Source organism: Triticum urartu, chromosome 7A (assembly GCF_056163025.1).
Source record: "Triticum urartu cultivar PI428250 chromosome 7A, HENAU_Tu73, whole genome shotgun sequence".
Taxonomy (NCBI): Eukaryota; Viridiplantae; Streptophyta; class Magnoliopsida; order Poales; family Poaceae; genus Triticum; species Triticum urartu.
In genome coordinates, this window is record NC_141879.1 from 622,060,979 (window position 1) to 622,071,730 (window position 10,752).

At 40.1% G+C, this 10,752-nt stretch overlaps 1 protein-coding gene across 1 annotated transcript; it reads right to left on the minus strand.

The window, feature by feature from the left end:
- Positions 1-7,075: 7,075 nt before the first annotated feature.
- Positions 7,076-10,202, minus strand: LOC125522961 (uncharacterized). The gene is made up of 7 exons (XM_087533529.1): positions 10,089-10,202; positions 9,217-9,369; positions 8,864-9,139; positions 8,719-8,784; positions 7,497-7,595; positions 7,294-7,419; positions 7,076-7,081 (listed from the first exon to the last, which is right to left on the minus strand). The coding sequence occupies exons 1-7, from the start codon at positions 10,200-10,202 to the stop codon at positions 7,076-7,078; spliced, it is 840 nt and encodes a 279-aa protein (XP_087389655.1).
- Positions 10,203-10,752: the final 550 nt, after the last annotated feature.

Genomic DNA, 10,752 nt, shown 5'->3' on the forward strand with positions numbered 1-10,752 from the left:
TATGTCAATATGAACTTTTATCTTGAATCTTTCGGATCTGAATATTCATGCCACAATTAAGAAGAATTACATTGAAATTATTCCAAGTAGCACTCCGCATCAAAAATTCTGTTTTTATCATTTACCTACTCGAGGACGAGCAGGAATTAAGCTTGGGGATGCTGATATGTCTCCAACGTATCTATAATTTTTGATTGCTCCATGCTATATTATCTTCTGTTTTGGATGTTTATGGGCTTTATTATACACTTTTATATTATTTTTGGGACTAACCTATTAACCCAGAGCCTAGTGCCAGTTTCTGTTTTTTCTTTGTTTTAGAGTATCGCAGAAAAGGAAAATCAAATGGAGTCCAATTGACCTGAAACTTCACGGAACTTATTTTTGGAAAGAAAGCAACCCGGGAGACTTGGAGTCCACGTCAAGGAAGCTTCGAGGAAGCCACGAGGTAGGGGGCGCGCCCACCCTCATGGGCGCGCCCTCCACCCTCGTGGGCCCCTCGTGGCTCCCCTGACGTACTTCTTCCGCCTATATATCTCCATATACCCTAAAACGATCGGGGAACACAATAGATCGGGAGTTCCGCCGCCAGAAGCCTCCGTAGCCACCGAAAACCAATCTAGACCCGTTCCGGCACCCTGCCAGAGGGGGAATCCCTCTCCGGTGGCTTTCTTCATCATCCCGGTGCTCTCCATGACGAGGAGGGAGTAGTTCTCCCTCGGGGCTGAGGGTATGTACCAGTAGCTATGTGTTTGATCTCTCTCTCTCTCTCTCTCGTGTTCTTGATTTGGCATGATCTTGATGTATCGCGAGCTTTGCTATTATAGTTGGATCTTATGTTTCTCTTCCGCCTCTACTCTCTTGTAATGGATTGAGTTTCCCCTTTGAAGTTATCTTATCGGATTGAGTCTTTAAAGATTTGAGAACACTTGATGTATGTCTTGACGTGCGTATCTGTGGTGACAATGGGATATCACGTGATTCACTTGATGTATGTTTTGGTGATCAACTTGCGGGTTCCGCCCATGAACCTATGCATAGGGGTTGGCACACGTTTTCGTCGTGATTCTCTGGTAGAAACTTTGGGGCACTCTTTGAGGTTCTATGTGTTGGTTGAATAGATGAATCTGAGATTGTGTGATGCATATCGTATAATCATACCCACGGATACTTGAGGTGACATTGGAGTATCTAGGTGACATTAGGGTTTTGGTTTATTTGTGTCTTAAGCTGTTATTCTAGTACGAACTCTAGGGCTATTTGTGACACTTATAGGAATAGCCCAACGGATTGATTGGAAAGAATAACTTTGAGGTGGTTTCGTACCCTACCATAATCTCTTCGTTCGTTCTCCGCTATTAGTGACTTTGGAGTGACTCTTTGTTGCATGTTGAGGGATAGTATGTGATCCAATTATGTTATTATTGTTGAGAGGACTTGCACTAGTGAAAGTATGAACCCTAGGCCTTGTTTCAACGCATTGCAATACCGTTTACGCTCACTTTTATCATTAGTTACCTTGCTGTTTTTATAATTTCAGATTACAAAAACTATTATCTACTATCCATATTGCACTTGTATCACCATCACTTCGCCGAACTAGTGCACCTATACAATTTACCATTGTATTGGGTGTGTTGGGGACATAAGAGACTCTTTGTTATTTGGTTGCAGGGTTGCTTGAGAGAGACCATCTTCATCCTACGCCTCCTACGGATTGATAAACCTTAGGTCATCCACTTGAGGGAAATTTTCTACTGTCCTACAAACCTCTGCATTTGGAGGCCCAACAACGTCTACAAGAAGAAGGTTGTGTAGTAGACATCAGTTTTCTCCACACAACCTCCATCATCATATTCTATTCCACCCATAGTGCTATGTCCATGGCTCGCGCTCATATATTGCGTAAAAGTTGAAAAAGTTTGAGAATACTAAAGTATGAAACAATTGCTTGGCTTGTCATCGGGGTTGTGCATGATGGGAGCATTTTGTGTGATGAAAATGAAGATGGCCAAACTATATGATTTTGTAGGGATGAGCTTTCTTTGGCTATGTTATTTTGAGAAGACATAATCGCTTGGTTCGTATGCTTGAAGTATTATTGTTTTTATGTCAATATTAAACTTTTGTCTTGAATCTTTCGGATCTGAACATTCATGCCACAATAAAGAAAATTACATTGAAAATTATGTTAGGTAGCATTCCACATCAAAATTCTGTTTTTATCATTTACCTACTCGAGGACGAGCAGGAATTAAGCTTGGGGATGCTTGATACGTCTCCAACGTATCTATAATTTTTTATTGTTCCATGCTATTATATTATCTGTTTTGGATGTTTAATGGGCTTTAATATGCACTTTTATATTAATTTTCGGACTAACCTATTAACCGAAGGCCCATTGCAAATTGTTGTTTTTTTGCCTATTTCAGTGTTTCGCAGAAAAGGAAATATCAAACGGAATCCAAACAGAACGAAACCTTCGCGAGGATCTTTCTTGGAACAAACGTCACCCAGGAGACTTGGAGTACAAGTCTGGAAGTCCATGAAGCTTCCACGAGGCAGGGGGCGCGCCTAGGGGGGTAGGTGCGCCCCCACCCTCGTGGGCCCCACGAAGCTCCACCGACCTACTTCTTTCACCTATATATACTCTTGTACCCTGAAAACATCCAGGGGAGCCACGAAACCACTTTTCCATCGCCGCAACCTTCTGTACCCGTGAGATCCCATCTGGGGGCCTTTTCCGGCGATCTACCGGAGGGGGATTCGATCACGGAGGGCATCTACATCAACAACATAGCCTCTCCGATGATGTGTGAGTAGTTTACCATGGACCTTCGGGTCCATAGTTATTAGCTAGATGGCTTCTTCTCTCTATTTGGTTCTCAATACAAAGTTCTTCTCGATATTCTTGGAGATCTATTCGATGTAATACTTTCTGCGGTGTGTTTGCCGAGATCCGATGAATTGTGGGTTTATGATCAAGATTATCTATGAACAATATTTGATTCCTCTCTGAATTCTTATATGCATGATTTGATATCTTTGCAAGTCTCTTCGAATTATCGGTTTAGTTTGGCCTACTAGATTGATCTTTCTTGCAATGGGAGAAGTGCTTAGATTTGGGTTCAATCTTGCGGTGTCCTTTCCCAGTGACAGCAGGGGCAGCAAGGCACGTATTGTATTGTTGCCATTGAGGATAAAAAGATGGGGTTTATATCATATTGCTTGAGTTTATCCCTCTACATCATGTCATCTTGCCTAATGCGTTACTCTGTTCTTATGAACTTAATACTCTAGATGCATGCTGGATAGCGGTCGATGTGTGGAGTAATAGTAGTAGATGCAGAATCGCTTCGGTCTACTTGACACGGACGTAATGCCTATGTTCATGATAGGCCTAGATATTCTCATAACTATGTGCTTTTCTATCAACTGTTTGGCAGTAATTTGTTCACCCACCGTAATATATGCTATCATGAGAGAAGCCAGTAGTGAAACCTATGGCCCCCGAGTCTACTTTGCATCATATAAGTTTCCGATCTATAATTCTGGTTTACTATTTATTTTGCAATCTTTATTTTTCAATCTATACAAAAAATACCAAAAATATTTATCTTATTATCTTTATCAGATCTCACTTTTGCAACTGGCCGTGAAGGGATTGACAACCCCTTTATCACGTTGGTTGCAAGGTTCTTGATTGTTTGTGCATGTACTAGGTGACTTGCATGTAGTCTCCTACTGGATTGATACCTTGGTTCTTAAAAACTGAGGGAAATACTTATGCTATTTTGTTGCATCACCCTTTCCTCTTCAAGGGAAAACCAACGCGTGCTCAAGAGGTAGCAATCATTATCTTTATCTTAGAAGAAGTTATGCACTAAAATTCTGAACTAAGAAAGGAATGTATTATGAAATGCAGGTGGCACTGTAGGTGGAGCGCAAGGGACTAGTTCAAGTTCAGCGTCTCTTTTGCTTTTTTTAATAGGATTACTTGGAACTAAATCTTCATTTGGTGTCCCCAACTGGAATGGTGTCGAGCATGATATTAGAGCACATCATCAAAGCACACTGGTGCTCAATCCAGTGCCTTTAAGGTCAGCACCAGTTAACATGAATGGAGCACGAGTAGAACTAATAGAAGTGCAAGTTTGTGGATCAAATGTACGGCAAAGCAATGGAAGTGCTTTCTCAAATTATGGAGGTAAGATCACAGGTGAACAGTGTACTTAGAACCAAATGAGATAGACTAATGAAGGGTTGTCTTACTTGTTAGATGCGCATGATAATCCGGAGAGGGCCGACACTTCAAGTCTAAGCGCTGTTGTGGTCAAGCAAAAGAGACCTCAAGATGATTCTGCGGAACATGTTTATGGGAAAGACATTACTAGAGATGATGGTCAAAACAATGTCTCTGTGGTGCAAAAAAATGGAGGTAAACCAAAAAAGGAACATACATTACTTAAATGGTAACATCGGGTAGTCCTCGATACTAATCTTTTGCTCCCCTTATTGATTGGTGTTATTCAAAATGCAGATGTCAGTGTTGGTTGCAGTGTTAGCGGGGTGAGTGCTTCTCCGAAGCGAGCACAAGGTGATTTAGGACATGAGTCTCGAGGCAAAGAGCCATGTGTTCATATTGGCATCAGTGCTTCTCCAACGCAAAACAAAGCGATATTGCACATGAGTCTGGAGGCAAAGAGCTAATCATGTACACAGCAACGCATAGTGAGTTGCTTTTTTGATCTTTACCATTATCGATGGTGCATTTCAAATTTCTCTCTTACATCCAGTAAAAATAAATTCAGGTAGAAGGGCTAGATTAGAACCAAACTACTTGATGATGGAGAAACAGGCGTACTCAGATCTACCTCCAGCAGAAAAACCCTTTCCACTACAACAGGAGGATAGTGTTTCCTACGCGTGCTACAGCTAAAGATTTATATGATAGACTGTTATTCTCTGACTCTGCCACAACAAAAAGTAAGCACTAAAATATATTCTATTAGTTGCAGTGCTGTTATGGAAAAGTTTCATCTCTATTGTTGTTGTCCAGGTTATGGTATGTTCATATGGATCCAACCCTACTTAAAATAAGTGGATCTGAGCTCATTGAGGTCTTCCAAGAGTTTGGCATTTTTACCAGAAAGACCTACGAGTGTATCAGAAGGATGCTTGATGAAAATGAACACGGATGGTATGGAGAACAAGAGAGAAGAAGGTGGCGCAAAATCTTACCGAAGGAATGGGTGGTGAGTTTGCAAATAAAAAATGGTACAGAGTTGCTTCTGATAGCTGATATACAGGAAATGGTGCTGGAGAGGGGAGATTACATCAATAGTAAAAAGATGAGACAAATGTTTGCTGGTGGTCAGTGTGATTATGCCTTGGATACATGTCAGCTGGTATGGAAACAGAATTAATTTTTATGCAAAAATTCCATTGATAGTTGTTCAGATGCTAATTGGTATTAATATATTTGCAGATTTGGGCCATTCATGAAACAGTAGAAGGATACTGCATCATGTATGCCTTTGATATGGACCTTGAAATTCTACATGTCTTTGACCCGAAGCGCACATGTGCTGGAATAAGAATTCTGGAGAGGCTTCATCATGATACTTGTGAGATACTACTAGATGGACTTCTACGCTCTGTCGATGCTTACTTTGTAGGCCGGGAATAGGACAGATCAAGATGGAAGTTCAAATACCATGATTATGTTAATACTCCTTGCCGCACATAAGAAATCAGTCACAAAAGCAACATTCTAGACTATAGAAAAAAGATCAGTTAAGCTAATTGAGTTATATTGTGGACAATGAAAAGAGGACACGCCAGTCTATGGATTTCACTACATCTTGTTTTTTTATGGCATGCATGTCCACGCAACATTGACAAGGTATGTAAAAAAAGAAAATTTATATATGCTTGAACTGCAGATTTTCATAGTACTGATAATGTCTACTTCTTGTGATATTGACTTACAGGATAGCGTGGATCATCTGAGGAAAAAACTGATGTACCTTGTGCTTCAGCTGGAAAGCAATTTGGGTTATGTCGATCCTGTAAGCGACGACGAATGATGAAGACAATCAAGCATTGCAATCTGGGTGGGTAGTGTTCCTGCATGCAGGGGGAATGCTAGGTAAAAAATGTTGAGGAAATTAAGGCTTATATATAGCCATGTAATGCCAAACTCTGGTCTGTAACATATCTAGAACGATTACTATCTAGCAGAACTTATGAAGAACATGACAAATAATCAGGGGGTTATGTAGTATGTTCCTATTTATAATTCTACTAATTTGGTTGTGTTAGAAGAATTTCGGTCATGTCATGCAATTGAATTCAGCATCAACAAATGAAATATGCTTAAGTTAAAAAAACAAGGTGTAAAAAACGATACATTTCTCAATTACCAACTGTTGGAAAAAAACTTTGAGTATTTGATGTGACTCATTCACGCTTTAAAGAATTATAAAACCTAACTAGGTTTAATTGTGATGATACAATTTAAACAAGCATGGCATCGTAAACAAGTTTGCAACGAAAGAAAAGTGTGGGTTCATCTTGCAGAATTGGAATTGTGTAATAGTGCAATGAACTTGTTAATGCAAACATTATACCAGGTTGTGTTGTGTTCATAATCGATTAATTCAAAATGGACCGAGGTATGCAAAGAGGGATTGTGAAAATTAAATTGTAGTATGACAAATGTGCGTTACAATCTTTATTAAAATTCATAGTACATGATGTCCTTAAACATAAAAGAAACAAGCGAAATCATGTGATCTGTATTTGAAGTGCTTCAGTTACTGCCTAGTGCATCCTGCAGAATTTGTGGTAGGTTTGAAATGTTGCCCATGATGACTAGGATTTGGTGAAGAAGGAATCCTCTCTCTAGTTATTCCATCCTGGATAATTAATTTTAATCATATGAGGAGTTGTTGTGTGGGTAATGATGATCTGTAGCAAAGTAAAGAAAACATGATACATACATGTGTCAAAATTTCTTCCAGAGATGCTCCCGTTAAAATGTCTTGCAACGTGAAGAGCGCAGACACCAAATTCATTCCTGAATGAAAGAATTTTGTCAGAAAAATATTAGATGACAGAACTATGTGCAGATAAGTGGGAAACGATGAAAAACAGAGTAAAACTTACTTTGGGAAAATAGATGTCGTCAAGAAAGGGAATTTCTTTCTCCAGTTGGAACAATCAACATGCCATTTTTCAAAAAATAAATAAGATGCAAGCAAAAAGTGCAACATGTAATTTGTCAGCAACCATTTCATGCCTGTTCTTCAGTTGGTTGGACAACCCTGAGGTAGCATCAACGATGTAAATTGTTTTTGATAGCATGTCCCATGTGAAAATCACCCAACCTGATTCGAGTATAGCAGGCACGTGCCACTGAAACAATCAAGTAATAGGAAATCAAATTTTGGTAATGGGTGCCTGACATAGTGAGGTTGTATGAATTTCATTACCAGTCTACATTGCGATATGTTGTAAGGAACAAGTTTCCCAAAGAATTGATCCTGTACAGATTTCATCAACCGGGCCTTATCACTGGATAAAACACTAGTCTGCATGTGGATACAAAAAAAACCATTAGTACAAATGAGATAAAAATGAAAGTGAAAAAAACAATAAATTGGGAAAGTGGTGTCTTGCTTACGGCAAAATCTGGTTCGAGGTAGTGGCGGCATGGTGCAGAATCATGCGGGTAAAGTATTTCTTGATCAATTTGCCTAATACGATGAATTAGCGAGGAGAATAATTCATGGTCTATTATATTAGAACAAACAAGTTGGTCTGCAATCGCCTCGCATGACAAAGTGATGAACCTAGGGCGGGTGTGTGTGATACTGAATCTGTGAAGAAGACAATAAATAACTTACTTAATAACTATTAATTGGAAATGCATAAAAATGTTTAGACTTTACTAAGCAACGCACCGTTCTTTGTCAGCAATTGGTAGGCGATAAATGATAGTGGCCAAACGGTCCTGGAGGGCTATTGATGGGAAGCCGATGGTCCTACCGGGTGACCAATGACTAATGGCGTAATGAGAATGGTTGACAACAACTTTTTCTTGAGGGCGTGCGGATTCTTGACCACGAATGACCGATCCATCAGGGACAGATATGTCATCATTGCACATGATAATTCCGCCAACAATAGTGTCTGCCCATGATTTGATTGTATCATGCTTCGATTTGGCATGAACAGCGGTGGAAGATTCAGGTTTGTGCAATGATGATGAGCCTGAGGTCAATTTTGATTGTGTAAGACATTAAAGATATATGATGAATTTATTATGAATATAGGTGTACCTGTTTGCCTGTGGCGTGAGGTATGTAATCCTTTCCTTTTGTTGGTTGAAGATGAAGTTGGACTAAAAGCTGATACATTCATGGATATCCATATTATTAGCAGTGGGTAGATAAAAAGCAGGCAAATCAATATTAGTACGTGCAAAACAAAGCATTTTTTACCTTCAGAATCATGTGTGTAGAGACGTCGATGTTTCAATCCAGAATTATTATCCGGTGTGGTAAATGTGCTATCATTGGGTCGGGGTGCCTGATTATTGGGTTGAAGCAGGCAGGGGGTTGCTCTTTTTAAACAGTGTGTGCATCTGTTCTCCAACTTTGGAGCTATTTTGTCTAGGAATTGGGTATTCTCTTTCAATATGGAGTCTTTCACATCGGCAATCATCTTGAATGTTATGGCATTGTGCTCTTTTAGCATTATACCAACCTCAGTGTATACCTGAATACATGATATGTGAGATTACTATGGCAAGATGGAAATAAAATCACTAAAAAATCTACAGAATAGTGTATCTCACCAGATTAGGGTATCTGTCCTTCATGTGAATCGAAAAGTCATTGGCAGTGCATAATCGAGGAGTGTGATAGTGTTGCGAAGAAACATTGGTTTGTGGTGTGGTATGCCAAGATGAACCAGTGCCTATGGAAGGACTGGACTGTCGGTAACACTGTGTGTGAGGCCCTGGGCTTGGATGGTTGCTGCTAGAAGGTTTATTGCGTAATCCAGGAGTTTGGATGTCAGGTGTAGAATCCCAAACAGCTCGTTTGTAGCAAATTTCAGCAGCTGGGTGGTTCTGTCCCAATGGTTAAGTTGTGCATAAGATAAACATCTCAGACATGGTATTGGAAAAATGAGTGATAGATAACTTACTCGGACATTAGAATAATCTTCAATATACTTTGAGGGGTTGCTGCACTGGAGGATCATCCCGCGGAAAGTTGATAGTTCAAATTCAGATATCCTTGGGAGAGTATTGTGTGACGTGTTGTAAATTCCTAAGTCAACGTTATCAAGGTAGAAAACCTGGCAAAATTTGCAAAATGTTATATATATATATATATATATATGTACACAATTATTGATGGGTGATGGTGATTGAAAATTAGGAAGTTGACCTGAAGGAAAAGATGGCAACCTTCTAAGTGTGTAATGGTTCGGTTGTTCAGAATGTCAGCTTTTAACTTGGATATAGCTTTCAACAAATCTTTTAAAACATACTCACATCAATTGTAATCAGAAATTCTCTCTGGGTTAACTATTGCAGCCCAGTAATCAATCAGAGCAGCGTCATGCTTGGAAGTTGGTGCAAGCAAGTGTCCCATAACAAAAATAACAAGTGCCATTTTAAAACTGTCTTTCTTGATAGTTGATGAGAACTTTTCAGAGAGTGGACGGCTTAAAACTTTCTTTGCTGATTTCAGAATCTGATTTCCTTTTTCAGGCATTCCGAGAGCGGCACATATGATGTTTACGGTTGTTTCTTTAGGTTGCTCCTATAGTGAAATGTCAAGTTTCCCACATGGTATACCAAAAACCTTATGAACATCAGCATCAGAAAACCTCAGGCTCCTGAGATTATCAAGAATTATAGATATGACAATAGTGTCCACTCTATTCATGACCCATATGCTGAATTTAAGGTTAATCCTGGGAAGTGGTCTGAGCTTGAGGACATCTCCCCAGCCCATATCTTGAACAAGGAAAGCTTTGTATTCGTCAAACTTTGAGGTGACTAAATATACCTTCTGCAAAGACATTCGGGATGTTGAAGTTGGTGCGGTTGGATGGATAAGCCAGAATTTGGGGTCTTCAAGAGGGTCTGGGTCTTCGTTGGGGCATGGTTGTGGTGCAGACATGTTGATGAATCTAAAAATGATAAACGAGACACGGTGTAAGATGGTTGTTGCCATGGATGTGGTGCATCACTACAAAAAAAATACACTTCCGTGATGATACGTGTTTGTCACAGTAGGTCGTGTTTCTTGTCATGCATGTACATTCATGACAAATTTATGACAGAATCAAGATAGTCATACATGTGCTGTCGTAGAAGTGTTGCATGACATTACCAAAATTATCATCACGGAAGTGTCCACTGCCATGACGATAAATCGCGCGTCACAGAAGTGCTTTCGTCAAGGGTGACCGACACGTGACATCCACAGTAACGGAACGCCGTTAAGCTATCGGGTCGGGTTTTGGATCCAATAACCCGTTAACAGCCTCGACCAATGGGAAATTTCCACGTGTAAAATTCTTATTGGCCGGACGAAACACGTGTCAGCTCGTCAGTGGGTCAGATAGGCGCCTATGATACGTCGACACATGGCACGACCCAACAGAGGCCCATTCCTGTGAAAAGGCCGGCCCGTTTGATTTGGTCAAAAGGTGGCGGGCCGGCCCATG